Source organism: Beauveria bassiana (assembly GCF_000280675.1).
Source record: "Beauveria bassiana ARSEF 2860 unplaced genomic scaffold BBA_S00001, whole genome shotgun sequence".
NCBI lineage: Eukaryota > Fungi > Ascomycota > Sordariomycetes > Hypocreales > Cordycipitaceae > Beauveria > Beauveria bassiana.
In genome coordinates, this window is record NW_007930836.1 from 1,398,885 (window position 1) to 1,413,399 (window position 14,515).

At 51.2% G+C, this 14,515-nt stretch overlaps 3 protein-coding genes across 3 annotated transcripts; 1 reads left to right on the top strand and 2 right to left on the bottom strand.

Moving 5' to 3' along the window:
• Window positions 1-1,251: 1,251 nt before the first annotated feature.
• BBA_00461 (topoisomerase IV) lies at window positions 1,252-6,150 on the bottom strand (the record flags this gene model as incomplete). Its single annotated transcript, XM_008595558.1, has 2 exons — window positions 1,252-5,985; window positions 6,076-6,150. 2 exons carry the CDS (start codon window positions 6,148-6,150, stop codon window positions 1,252-1,254), a joined length of 4,809 nt encoding a protein of 1,602 aa, XP_008593780.1.
• Window positions 6,151-11,911: 5,761 nt separating this feature from the next.
• Window positions 11,912-13,484, top strand: BBA_00462 (APSES transcription factor Xbp1; the record flags this gene model as incomplete). Its single annotated transcript, XM_008595559.1, has 4 exons — window positions 11,912-12,260; window positions 12,324-12,442; window positions 12,519-12,603; window positions 12,673-13,484. 4 exons carry the CDS (start codon window positions 11,912-11,914, stop codon window positions 13,482-13,484), a joined length of 1,365 nt encoding a protein of 454 aa, XP_008593781.1.
• A 566-nt stretch (window positions 13,485-14,050) lies between these two features.
• On the bottom strand, window positions 14,051-14,446 carry BBA_00463 (TPR repeat protein; the record flags this gene model as incomplete). Its single annotated transcript, XM_008595560.1, has 1 exon — window positions 14,051-14,446. One exon carries the CDS (start codon window positions 14,444-14,446, stop codon window positions 14,051-14,053), a length of 396 nt encoding a protein of 131 aa, XP_008593782.1.
• Between the last annotated feature and the right edge of the window lie 69 nt (window positions 14,447-14,515).

A 14,515-nucleotide genomic window follows, 5' to 3' on the forward strand; every position in this document is an offset into this window, starting at 1 on the left:
GAAAAAAAAAGATTGGGATGTGTTGGCGGTTGTGAACAGGAGGAGAAAACGGGGTTCAAAGAGGATGAAGGGGTGAAGAAGAAAAGAGAAAGAGAGCTTGCAGCTTTGGTGGGGTTTTGGGCTTGGAGGGGCAGAACGGTGTGACGTGGGGGCCGATCGTTGGCAAGGATGCAAGCTTGATTCGCAAGATAATGAACAGCTCTAATACATTCATTGCTTCTCCTTCTAAAAGGGTGTTGATCAATTTTATAGCTTCAGAGAATTGCTGTACCACAATTCTCTCTCAGACTATCGTTCCACTCCAATTCCTCGACGAGAACGAACTACAAGCACTCTTATAGTACATCAACGTGCCAAATCCACACCAAAAAAAGAATTATTGACAAAGCAGAAAGGAAAAGGACCCCAGGGAAATTTGTACTTGGATGAATTGCCATTGCCATGTTAGCTTTGTATGTACCGGTAGTTAATATCCATGGTAGACCGTCGATACCATCACTGACAGTGCAAAAATGCCCAACACTCAGTAATACACAACACTGCACCAAAAGACCAAGACGAGTTCAATGCCTAGAGAGCAATTACCGACCAGTGCTTTGTGCCTACCGTCGAAGTGCAGCAGCGCGTGCAATACCATTACCTGCGTAAGCGCAGCCTGCCAGGCGCGGAGTTACGATCAACTCATACATCCACATTGGAAGCAACGACCAAAAAGACACTTGCGTCGGGCGTCGAGAGCAAGCTACCCTTTAGCGCCGCCGAGCTCAAAGATCTGGATCGTACCCGACGTCACTCGAATCAACGAGGACAAGTTGACTGACTTTTCATCTACACTACGTCTCTCACGACGAGGCGCTGCCTAGATGGTGAGATATCGCACGCCAGCGTAATTGGGGTCACATTTGAGAGACCGCAGCCCGGTAGCCCCTTGCAGCGCGTCAAAAGCATCGTCAAGGTGGAAACTCGGGTTTAATTAGATTCCATTGCAAATAAGATATTGTGAGCTGCTCTGATACCGCAAAGATAATCGAGTTCAAAATTATGGTTGCCGACCTTGTAGTAACAAATACATGCAACATAAAAGCGTACATAGCCTATACCATAGCAAAATCCGAAATAATAGCCGCATTCGCCCCCCTTCCTCACCCCAACGCCAACAAAAGCAATTATTCCCTGCTACAAGAAGCCAAAGCCAGCCAACTGTCCTTGGAACCGAAAGCTCAGCTCGATACCTTGCCCAAAGTCAGCTATTCAGTCGTCATCATCATCCATCTCAAACGGATCAGCGCTTTCATCCTGATCGTCAGCCAATAACGAATCGTCCTCGTCAACGACAATTGGCCTCCTGGCCGCAGCTGCGCGACCTGGGCGAGCGCGCGCAGGAGCCCGCTTGGGACTCGGTGATCCAGGTGCAGCCATATCTTCATCCGAATCGTCCGCGAGTGCAGAGGCTTTTCTTGCTGCGTACGCCTTTGCAGCTGGTGACAGGGTAGTTTGCTTGCTTGCAGCTTTGGGTTTAGCTGCCGCCTTTGGCTTGGCTTTGGCAGCAACGGCCTTGGGGCGAGCAATTTTTTTCAATGCCGCATATCCTGAGATATTCGACGTCGAAGGCTTGTCTTCATCGGACAGAAGACTGTCAAGAATATCCTCCTTGGTTATGGGCTTGGCTGGTGCGGATGATCCAAGAACATCGTCGTCGTCATCATCAATTTGGAAGGAGCGTGCGGAGATCGACTTGCTCAAGGGTGCGGGCGACGCACTCTTTTTCGGTGCTCCAATGCCCTTCACCAAAGAGTCGACGTCGACCACATCGTCATCTTCGTTCTCCGATGCGGAGTCGGCATCGAATAGGGCTCTTGCCTTGGAAGCTGCCGCTCTCTTGACTGGACGAGCTTCTGGCTCTTCGGACTGGGATTGTGAGGCCGAAGCAATGGCGGAGACAGCCTTCGTGCGCTTTGATGCAGCCGGCTTCCTGCTAAGAGCAGCAAAGTCATCGTCAGAAAAGTCGTCAAACAGCTCGACAACATCTGCATCATTTTCCTTCTTGACCTTTGGCTTGGAGCTGAACATGTCAGCAAAGCGCTGGGCTGTCTTGGTTTCCACTTTTGGTTTAGCCACAGCGGCTTTGCCCTTGGCTCGACTCTTCTTTTCAGGCTCATACTCATCTTCATCTTTGGCCTTGCGGTTCTTGCCAGCACCTATCTTTTTCGAAACACGGCGGCCCAAACGACGAATCTTGGTCTGAATCTCGGCATCAATGGCAACCTGTTTATCCCACTCAGCCATTAATGCGTCTAGGTCTTCACACCACAGATCCTTTTCGCTCTTTGCCTGAAGCTCGTCGTGCTCAGCCTTCTTCTTTGCGATAGCGTCGAGTAGTTTCTGCAAACGCTCGGCAGTCAAAGACCAAATTGCCATGGACAAGAGGTAATCGTAGTCTTTCGACCCGGCATCCAGTGCACCGGAAGAGTCGTCATCGGCGTCGGACGCGTTACCGAGCTCCTCCTCCTCTGCCTTGGCGCCAGGTTTGCTGGGCGGGAAACCCTCGTATTTGCGCTCGCGCAGTTCTGTAACCAAAGCCTGCTTCTTCTTCTTTCCAACTACTAAGACGCCACTGATAATTTCCTGGACGAACCGAGCTTGATTCTTGAGTTTGCGATAATCACGGTGGTACACATTGAGCCAGTACTTCTTTCGCTCCGAGTACATATCCAGTCGGTAATGGTAGAATTCCTCCATGATGTCTTCCACCTTGTCGTACTTGCGAATGCGGCCTTGCATGTCAAAGGCAACTAGGTTAGAGGTGGCAACCTGCTTTTGAAGCTTGAATCGCTCCAAGAGCCCTTCCTCAAGAACTTTGGGCATGAACTTCTCATCAACCATGATCTCAAAGTGCACGGTGTTGTGATCGTTGAACTCTTTGTAATCTTTGATCCAGGCAGGACCTTCTGTGCCACTGATGATCTTTTCCAACTTGGTCTTGAAATCATCGGTCCACACTCTGATGGGAAGCTCAGTGATTACCACTTCATTCGGGTTCTGATCATTCTGGTACGCAATGCCATTGAACTTGTAACGGTCGGGGCCAGCAGCCTCGGGGGTACCCTTCCACCCGCGGAACCAGGGCATCATAGGCTCAAAAGGCAGCTCTTCTTCTTCTGCCAGGTTCAGACGGCCCATGCGGCGCTTCAGGTTCTTGACGATATCTGTGGGGTGATAATTTGGGATCGAGGTACTCCAACCAGTGCCGATACCATCGGCACCGTTGACGAGAATCATGGGAATGATTGGGGTATATACCTCGGGCTCAATCACATTTGAATCATCGTACTGTTGCTTCAAGTTGGGCTCGTCCTCCGCGAGGTAGATTTTTCTCGCAAAGGGAGACAAGCGTGTGGAAATGTAACGAGGACTCGCGGCGTCGGAACCACCAGCAAGACGAGAACCGAAATTACCACTGGGCTCCAGGAGATTAATATTGTTAGAGCCGACGAATGTCTGAGCGAGACCAATGATGGTCTGCTGAAGCGATTGTTCACCATGGTGGTAGGCCGACTGCTCAGAGATATAACCTGCCAGTTCAACTACCTTCTTGTCCTTTGTCACGTTTTTCTTGAAGCAAGAGAAGAGGACCTTACGCTGACCGGGCTTTAAACCGTCTGCGATGGACGGAATGGATCGCATATTATCAGCCATGCTGAACAAAATCAACTCCTTGTTGACAAAATCGGTGTATGTGATGGCCTTGGTACCATGATCTAGATAAGTACCGGGAACAAAGTTCCCAAGCCACTCCTTTCGCGCATCTGCCTTCTTCTTGGAGAAGGCAAGGTCGAAAAGCTGGGCTTCCTCAGGCTGCATGACTTCAAATTCCTTGAGATGCTTATCCAGGTTGGTGAAGTAGACTTGAGCATCTTCGTTCGAAGAGGAACCCAGACCCTTGAGGTACTTTGAATGCCACCTGCTCAGTTCGTGCTTGTGACTTTCCTTCCATTCGCTGAATTCGGGCTGAGTGAAGAAAGTTTGCAACTTTGTAGGCTTCTTGGGGTCCGATCCTTGCCAGACTTTCATGATGGGTGTCACGAACTCACGGAAGAAATCGGGAATCTGAAGCAAAGACGGAAACTGGACTTGCAGAAAGTTGATCAAAAGGCCCTTGATATGACTACCGTCGTGATCCTGATCGGCCATGATCATTAGATGGCCATAACGGAGGGATTTTGTATCGGTGTAATTCTGCTTGTGCTTGAGACCGAGAAACTGCTTAATATTTTGAATCTCTTGATTCTTGGTGATTTGATCAATGGACGCATCTCGGACATTGAGAAGCTTGCCTCGCAAAGGGAAAACACCAATTCGATCGGGATCGAGAATAGCTCTGCCGGACACAGCCAGACCCTTGGCGGAATCACCTTCTGTCAAGATCAGAGTACATTCGTGACCACGACGCGAACCCGCCAAATTGGCTTCGACGAGCTTGGCGTTGCTCACACGTGAGCGCTTGCTACCGTCACTCTTGGCCATCATCTTGTCCGCCTTCTTTTCAGCAAAATCCATGATATTCTGTACAGCTTCAGATTGAGCAATCTTTTTTAAGAATTGCTCGCCCAGAACACATTTACTACCAAAGAGACTGGCTTTTGTAGTCATTTGCTCCTTGGTTTGCGATGTGAATGCCGGATTGTCAATGAAGCAGTTGATGAAGATGAAAATGTGGTTTCGCAAATGACTTTGCTTCAGAGTGTGTCCCTTCTTGCGCTTGTTCAGCGTCTTCAGAAGACTGGCGGTGATCTGATCTGCGATATAATTGACATGGGTTCCGCCGCTTGTCGTTGCAATGTTGTTGACGAATGAGACTTGCTGGAAAGTACCATCGGAAACTGCGAAGCCAACTTCCCATCGCGGATGTGTCTTTTCTTTGTCAATCTCGACATTACATGTAGGATTGCCGCCCTCCTCGGCGACTCGCTCCTTGGCGATTGACTTGGCGTACAAATCACAGTAGGCTTTGAAGGTGGGGATCTTGATGACTTCTCCGTTGAGATGAACTTTGATGCCGCGAATAGTGCCGGCCAAGTCGTAGACTCGGCGATAGAGAAGACTTTCCAAATCATCATCGATACCGTCGGACATTCCGAAGCGCTTGTAATCGGGCATGAAAGTGATGCGAACAAAGTCGGATGTTTTGTTTGATGTGATTTTGGCCTTGCCCATCTTGGACATGTTATCCGTCCATGTCTGCTTGTATCTTTTGCCGTTGGTGGAATCTTGACATTCCAGGTTGAACTCTGTACTGAAAACATTGCAGAGCTTTGCACCATAACCGTTACGACCCCCGACAGTTTTCTTCTCCTCGTCGTCGAAATTGGAACCGGCAAGCAGGTGACCGAAGATGAGTTCGGGAATGTAAATCTTTTCCTTGTCATGCATCTCAACGGGGATACCCTTACCGTTATTCTCAACCGAGATCTGGCCAGACTCGCGGTCAATATTGACTTTGATGTAGGTCATGGAAGCGTGACGCTGCTTGACGTCAGCAGCGTTGACCATGATTTCGTCAAAGATTTTGAAGAAACCAGGAACGAAGCTAATGGTTTTGTATTCCATTAACTGTGCCTCCTTGTTGTAAACCCACATCTGCTGCTCTGTCGACTCGACTGAACCAATGTATGTGTCGGGGCGCTTGATGATGTGCTCAAGCTGCGTGAGTTTCTGATATGTCTCGGTGGCTGACTTCTTCTTGCCGGCAGGCTTTGGAGTTGAGTCCACAACCATGCTGTCATTCTCGAGTTCTGCCAAGGGCACACCGCTTGATTTCTTGGCTGGGGGGGCTTTTTTTGTTTTTTTAGAGCTTGGGGGGGTGTTTGAGAAGCCCATCGAGTCATTGCCGTCGTCTTCATCGTCGCTGATGACCTTGCGTTTCTTTGCTGGCGCTTTTGGCTTCAGCGTCGTTTGTGTGAGCTTTTTTGCCTTGGAGGCGGCGGGCTTTGTTTTCTGTCCAGCAGCTGTTAGCGTCCGCATTTGCTGACCCTATCGAGGCTGACGACCGCGCGGACGGCCTCCCGGGAAACATACTTTTAGCTCAGGGACATAGCCATCAGACTCGTTGTCCGGGCTAAAGACATCGTCATCCATCATGTCGGAGTCCATGGCGAGAGCTGTGGTGTTGGTGCCTCGGGCTGATGAGCCGGCACGAAGTTGAAGCGAGACTAGACAATTGCGGCGCACATGAAGGCCCTGAACGCAATGGTGATTGCAAGGCGCAAGACGAATGCCGGGAGTTATGGGTGCAAAAGAGGGATCGCGGACAAGTGAAAGCAAAGTGACACGGGCTAGCAATTGCTGTCCTGCTAATAACAACACATGAGCCGGATTTGTTGATTTGCCCTTCCAGTAGATAGCCATCCGTCCCTTTCAATTGACCCTAGAAGACGCGTTGGACTCGGGGTGGGCCTGGTGGAGCGTGTCTGGGTGCCTGAGGCATCCAGATCTCGGTTTCCCAATTTGGCACATAAACAAATGCTCAGATTGCCGTGGGCAAGGCTGCAAATCAGAGGAGACGGAAGGGTAAAAAAAGTGGAAAGTGATATAAATAAATGTCAATAGAAGCAAAGCAGGCAGTTAAATCACTCATTAATTAAAGGTGCTTTTTTCCACGTTTCCGTCACATGCAACTTGTTCTGGCACTCCCGAGGTTTGGTGCATTGTTTATTGCTGTCATATCAATAGGTAGGTATCTAGGTACCCATCCACGAGGCTACCGAGCCTATTCACTGGGCTTCACCTCGTGGGCCATTCATCAGGCTCAGAGTAGAGAAGCCCTGTAATCGTGTGCTATTTTTTTCTCAATGCTTAACTATCCTCTGGCATAGCGTGTTCATTCAGATGGTTTTTACTTTGCTTGAATGCACAACTTCCAACTTGGCTAACTTTGCTGCGCTAGGTAACAAGACTGAAGTCTTGTGTGCCATTGCCATGTCACTGCCACTCCATCATTAGGCAGCAACGAGTGAGAGATAGGTGAGCATATATGCCACAAACAACTCGAAAACATTTAAGTCTATCATACCATAATATATGGATCTTCATTCATTTCGTCCCAGAGTAGAATATTTCGAGTGAGCCATTGCGTGAGATGCAGGCACGTGCCTCAGAGACGGTGACATTGGGCGCCTGTTTGGGTTAGCTCTCGGTGATGCCATCAGTCTGTACACCGAGTTCCTCTCTGTAGATGTATCTGTAGAAGCGTATCATGCCTGATGCTTTGTGCTGGCCCCGAGATCATAAGCCAGGGTATTACCTTTTGAGGCCCATGGCGGAATGCATCAACCGGGCGAGTGAATGGACAACACCGACGATGCACCGCTGATGATACTGTCGTATTTGCACGAAAATGGTCAAGAAAATTTATCAGATATTTTGCCATGTGGCTGTCCATTCAAGTTGGCCGGGGCTTACGAGGGTTGAAAACCTTCCCCATGGGTCTGGACATACAGTATTAGCGTCTACAACTCGGTCAAAAGGCTTTCTGGAATATTCGCAGACGACCTCTCGGCAAGGCTGGATTAATTTCGGCCGCAAAGCGGCTGCAAACGGTAGTTTGGATGAGAAATCAACTCGTCGGCTTAACGTATCTACAAAAGTCCCTTGAGCAGACGTTTCAGACGGCGAGCGACTTGTCCGTCATTAGCCATCCAGATCCTAGATGCATCATCTGGTGACTGGCGCGCCATCGGAACGGCACTAGTCGAGGATTAATTCTCCACACAGTCTAAAAAAGAGAGGGATATAAATGCGCTAATTGAAAGGGCAGCGTGGGCAGTTGTGGTGGTGGTAGTGGTGGTGGTGGTGGTGGTTTGCATGGTATAAACGGAGAGCGCAGCTGAAAGACACGGGTCGGCATGAGATGAGCCGGATCTGGACTTGACAGAGTTGCAGCGACCTTGCAAGTAGAAGACGTCATTCCAGCTGCGAGAGTCTGGACATGTTTATCAATATTCGTACGAATACGTACAAGCCCGTTCTTTGCTTCCAGGAAATATCTCGTGCGTCTGGCAATGGGCAAAACGGGAAATTTGGGCGCCCCGCTGCCGACTCAAAGGGCTATATTTGAGCCGCTCATTTACAGATTTGATTATGCTCGGCGGGGATGCAGATACAAACGCATGCTCTGCTGATGCACTCGCGGGGGCATATCTGGGCTTCAAGGCACTGACGCCTCACTGGCGGGATGGGCTGAAGCAGGACGAGTGGCTGATGGCCAAGGCCGAGGGGTTATGCATGACGCTCGACGTAGTACACGGCACTTATTATAGCGGCGGCCAGGATATTTACAGATGCAGTACCCGATGGAGGGCGAGATTTTTTTCTTTATTTTTTTTTTTGGCCGACGCACAGATGGATGGGAAAAAAAAGGGTCATGCGGCACATGGCAAGGATGGTAGAGTGCAAGCCTCTCTGTCTGGACCATGGGCCGCCTCGTCCATGGCACGCATAGGAGCGAGCGAGCGGGCAAGCGGGCAAGCGGAAGGGTAGCAGCTGGGCATGGATCAGTTAGTTTTAGTACTACGGCAAGAACGGATAGTAGGAACAAAAGATGCGACGAACTGCTTAGATGGCCGATTTTCCTTGGTCTGGCTAATTTATCATGACAAACTGCTGCTGACACGGTGGCGATCCTCTAACGCATCCCGCCAATGCGACGGTCCCTGGATCACATCACACACCACTCGTGTGTGCTCTGAGGTCGCCTCTTGACCGTGCGGCCTGCATCGCTTGGCATATCCCACCATCATCACACCTGCTGTTTGAACCAATAGTGAAATGAAACCATCCGGCTGTCACAGAGCAGAGAGGCGCTCGCGCGCGCGCACTTGCAAATCTCCGACAGTGATGGACAGACCAAGGACGCGACACGGCAGATGACAATACAACCTTGCCCATACTGCCATACTGCTATACTGCCATACTGCCATACTGCCATACCGCCATACCGCCGTGCATCACTGCGACGTCTGCCTTGGGGCGCCTCTGCACCCAGAGACGAAACCATTGTGTAATACTCGTGTTGGACAGCATCGCAAAAAAGCGGTGCAAAGTCATTCTTGGGGGTCATCTAGACGTCTTCACTCGGCCACGTACAAAGTGTCGCCGGTTGCACGGCAGAATCCGGGGGCTATTGTCAAGGTATTCCGGGACAAGATGCTCGCTCACACGACGTGTACACGTATGGCGTGGCCACAACTGCAACCATACAGATCAGCTCTCTCGACTCGAGTCATTAGGTATCAGCGCAATCCGGGCGAGTCTGCCACATCTCTGTGCGATACATATTGTTAGTGTTTCGAGGGCGCGGCGCGGTGCGGCGCCGCGCGACTTGCAAGGGAAGGGGCGTCCTTGTTGTCCAAGTGAGGAAGCACAGCGTCGTCGCTGGTCACCGGACCCTCCTGCATATCCCTCCAACCTGACTGGAAGATAGATACCTTATGGCGCCACGATTGCCTTTAAATTATTGTTTCTCTTGACCTTGTCTGCCACGCGGTGATGTGGCAGTGAGCTGTCTTTTGCTGCCTATGCGGTTCAAGAACCTGTGCGACGGCCGCCGCCAGCTTTTTTTTTATTTTTAATTTCTTTTTTATTTTTTTTTTCCTTTACGAAAACGAAATTAGAAAAAGAATAGCAGCATCGGCAAAAGGCATCTCGCGCGCGCGTGCAACACTGAGAATAAACAAGGCCTTGTTCCTTTCTCTCTGAAACGGCCTGTTTGTTTCCGTATGGCAGCCTCCAGCGTACAAGAGACGACATCTGGAATCTCTGAAGCATCTGGAGCATCTGGAGCATCTGGATCTCTACAAGCTAAGCTTCACGTTTCAGAGCCCGCGCTTGTGTGTTTCCCTTCTCCCTCCCTTCCCTCCTCCGCGGGCCATCGAAGGACGCACCCGGAGTATTCTGACAAGATGCACAGCATTCTGTCAGTCAGTGGTGGAGAATTGTGTGCTCGGGGCAGGCTATGGCCTCGCAACACACAAAAGCTAACATACCCCTCATCCCCTCCAGCCGCCAGCATGCTTGCATGGCTGGAGCATGCAATTGGCTGCTGCGGCTGTTGTACGACCTAGGTGGCGTCGCAGGAGCAGGATGACTTGTGTGCATACTACTATCGAAATGGAACTATATAGGTGCCCCCTCACCAACATGTCACAAAAAAATGGCTCTTTGCACGCCGTACTGTGCCTACCTACCAAGTACGCCATGGCCCCGTTCCCTGGTCTTGCTTGAGCAACTCCAAGGCGCGCCCTGTCCGGCGTCCGGCAGGCAGAGGTTGGCCACGCAACTCACAGGTTGGAGGTTGGAAGTTGGAGGTTGGAGGTTGGAGGTTGGGCGCTACCTGACTGAATGACTGACTGACTGACAAGATGATGGTTGTTTTGCGGCAGCCGCGTTGCGTTGCCTGCTTGCTTGCTTGCTGAAAACACATGACGGCAGCTGAAATGAGAGAGTAGCTGAAGGATCCCCTGGCTCGGAGCGTCGCTCAACCGGCGCTTACACTGCCCTCGCTACGCCGCACAATATTCTTTTATTAATCAATCAACCTTTGGCTTTGATTCGGAAACTCCCGAAGTTGCTTGAAACCATATAAAACAATCCTTTATTTTCTATAGGGCCTTGATAGGGTGTGTATGCGGGTACCCGTTGCCGACGACGACGGCCCAGGCCACTTCTCGACACCCAAGGCGCTCACCCCCCCCCCCCCCCCCCTGCCTTTGCAGCAGGTACGGCTCTGTCCAAACAGACCCCAAGTTTCCCTGTTTGGTCCTTTGCCTTCCGTCATTTGCTAGTTAGCTGTGACGACCCCTTTGCTAATGACAATTGAGAATCTGCCGTCTCGTCCCCACCCCCCGAGCTGTGCACTCACTCACCATCTCGTCTTGTTGCTGCTGCTGCTGCTGCTGTTGCTGCTGTTGTTGCTGCTGCTGCTGCTGGCTGCTGCTGCTGGCTGCTGCTGTGGGCTTGTCAAATGACAGTCTTACTTTTTCCTCAGCATACCTACCTACCTAGGCAGTTGCCACGGCTTCCCCAAATCAGTTAATAGTACCACCCTTTTCGGTGGTGGCCCAATCCTCGAACCTAGGTAGAGGACTGATTCACCGTTACTCCAGCTCTCGCAGCCCAAAGTTCCTTTCCTTCCTCCGCATTACGGAGTGAACTTGGCCCCCAGGCTGCACACGTCCTCCCTGTCTCTTACTGGCCTGCCACAACACGACGAGTGCGACCATTGTTGACATATGTGTATTTGCTGCCCAATATTTAACCCCCGAGCAGAACCCCAGATCGCGAGGCTGCCACCCGTTCCCTCCCACTTGTCGTTTCAACAGTATCATTACTAAACCGCGCAAAGCAACAATCAACATTATTGCTAAAACGTCTTGACATATTTTGGTTCAAAGGTATGTTGGGCATTCACCCATGTCTGTAACATATACTGACCAAGCAAAGCGGAGTGTCTAGCCGCCGGCGCAAACACCCACCGGGGGCTCTTGTTCCATCTTCCCGTCATCGGAACGCCGTGATTACCACGGGGCGGTGGTAAACCACCAAAAACAAAACGACGCCAAAGAGTATGCTTCGGGGTCGCCCGCGATCGAGAAGACACTTATTAACCTTGTTCCTGTCCGCAGTTCGAGTGGGTAAACTCTGCATTACCCATCGTTCTTCAGGCACCGGCGGCCCCCTTCGACTTTTGTGACACACTCCTTTAAATATTGGGCTAATGTTCGTCGATACCAGTTGTACTTGCTGGTAAAACTCGCCTCGACTTTCTTTCGTCGTTGCACCGCCTTCATTATCCCATTTTATTTTCTCTTCTCTGCCCCAAGTCTCTGTACTTGAAGTACACGAGCACGACTGGATCATGTCTACTATGCTTCAGATCAGAGATTTACTCAACCCGGTGACACCCGAGCCGTCGGATAGTTCCTCAGATGAGGCCTGCCTTCAGGTGTCGCCTGGGCGCATCGCTGCGGGCAGCGCATCCGTCAGACACCCAGTACGCCCTCGGGAGTGGTCCTCGAAACCAGGAAAGCAAAGAGGCCCTGTCAACTTTATGCCTTTTGAAGAGGGTCTAAGTCCGGAAATGGTTCGAGAAATCGCCCACTTTCAAGTGCGACCATTTGGACAAATTCGGCAATCTTGCGAACACATTCCATACAACAGCTCCAAGAAGGACTTTTTCGGCAAGACGGGCCGCGAGAGTATAGATGGTGAGTAATGATCTTGTTTCGATTGATCGACCGAGCGAGAGAAGCTATACTTACCCTTTCAAGTACTCAAGTATGAGTTTCACTTCCAAGGAGAGACACCCGGAGACTTTACGGTCATGTGGGATTACGATGTCGGCCTGGTTAGAATTACTCCATTTTTTAAATGTCTGGGTTACGCCAAAGTATGTACCTTCCTTTCCTCGAGTGACAGCGACAAACCTCAAACCTTTTTCTCCGAGGCTGACTCATTCACAAAAGACCAAGCCTTCACAGATGCTGGACAAGAACCCGGGGCTACGAGACATCACACCGAGTATCACAGGCGGAGCAGTTTCGGCTCAAGGTATGCCCAAAACATGTCATTCTCCTCCAGTAATTTCGGCATAATTACTGACAGAAGGTCTCAATTCAGGGTACTGGATGCCCTATAAATGTGCCAGGGCCATATGCGCCACGTTTTGCTGGCCCATTGCTCCCGCTCTCATCCCACTTTTCGGGCCAACATTCCCATCGGAATGTCGCGCGCCCGGAAGCCCTGGATACAGGGACATGACGATCGATCCTCGGATTATCGACGAGGCAGCGCGGGAGGCACGAGCCTTGCGCTCGATACGCCCCGAACCGAGCTCTCCATACATCTCTCGGCCTGCCGCTGCACAGAAGCACCGCCATGTCCTTGAGCCCAGACCTGACCAACGCTCGTACGAGAGGAGAATCCCTGGAGCGGAGTGTGAGAGGCTAATTCAACCGAGCCCGCAGCGCACTCCTTCCTCCTGGAAGGCGGTAAACGCCGCCACGTCGCCAATCACTCCGCCCCGTTCCGCGAACAGCCAACGGCCCCTCATCTCTGGTAACATGGATAGATTCCGGAATCACCAGTATGTTGAGGATGGCCGGCACGGGCTTATACTCGTGGGGGAAGATTCTCCGGAGCAACGCCATTCGCACCCGCGGGAGTCGCACGGGCGGGAGTATCCCATGACACCCATCCGCCCGCATCTGCATGTGGCCGAAGGGTACGGGCTCAAGCGAAGGTACGTATCACCGGTGATTGTGGATTTCAGTGGCCACCTTGGCGACAGAGACATTAGACCGGTCTCGAGGGGAGAGCCGAACCCGCGTAAACGCACGCAAAGAGAGGGTTCGAGGAGGATAGAGGACTACCATGCTGCCAGTGCACTGGTAGGACTGCAAGGTGAAGGACATGTCCGCTCACGCGGGTAGATATGGAGCACCTGTTGCATATACGACCATGTACATTTGGGATAGACGGTGCTCCAAGGCGTTTTCGGAATGGAAAGGGATAGATTTGCTTTTTTCCTTGCATATGCAGCTCTGACTGCTTGTACTTGTTTGGGCGGTGACTATTTGTCTCACTTGCAATCAGAGAGAGCTTCCATATTTAGCCCTACATGATAGCTTTTGGTTTCTTTTGGATATCATTCTTTGCTCACCAGACTTTGCTGAAATCTGCCTATTTAATAACGGAATGAATCTGATGATTGTTCATTCTTTGCTGACCATATCTTGCTCAAATTTGCCTATCGAATGATTGTATGAATCTGGTGACTGTTCATTCTTTACTCACCATATTTTGCTCAAATTAACCTCGTGAGTGACCGTGTGAATCTAATGACTGTTCCATTCTTTCGCTCACCAAGTCTACTTGTTCAACGACGGTGTGAATCTGATATTTGGTCCAAGAAAAATGCGTCATTACCTGCCTCTCTGTTCATACCAAATCCGAAATCATAAACTCATAATGGCAAGCATCTAAATACATCTACGACCTACTTTTTTTTTTCCCTCGCCTTTTGCTCTTTAAACTTTGCAATCCACTCATCGGCCTTGTCCAGCGGCAAGACGAATATGCGCACCACCTGATCCACGACCTCGACCTTGCCCGTGCTCAGCACCTTGAGCAGGCTCGCCTTCTTGCCCATCTTGAGCAGGCCGCCGTCTCTCGTCTCCACGTAGCACGAGACGTTGGGCAGGCGGTACGCGCCGTCGGCGTCCCACGGCAGCGGAAACACGTACGCCAGGTGGTCCTCGAGCGACTGCGTCTCCTCAAACTCCTTGATAAAGTCCGTCTCGTAGGCGGCCGGGTACAGCAGCAGCGTGGGAAACGCCAGCCGGCTCCGCGGGTCGTCCGGGTCCGGCACCAGCCGCACCGCCGCGTCCTCCATCTCGGGCGGCTTGTCCGTCGACCGCGTGGGGATGCCGCGCGCCGCCAGCGCCGCCCTCAGCAGCTTCTC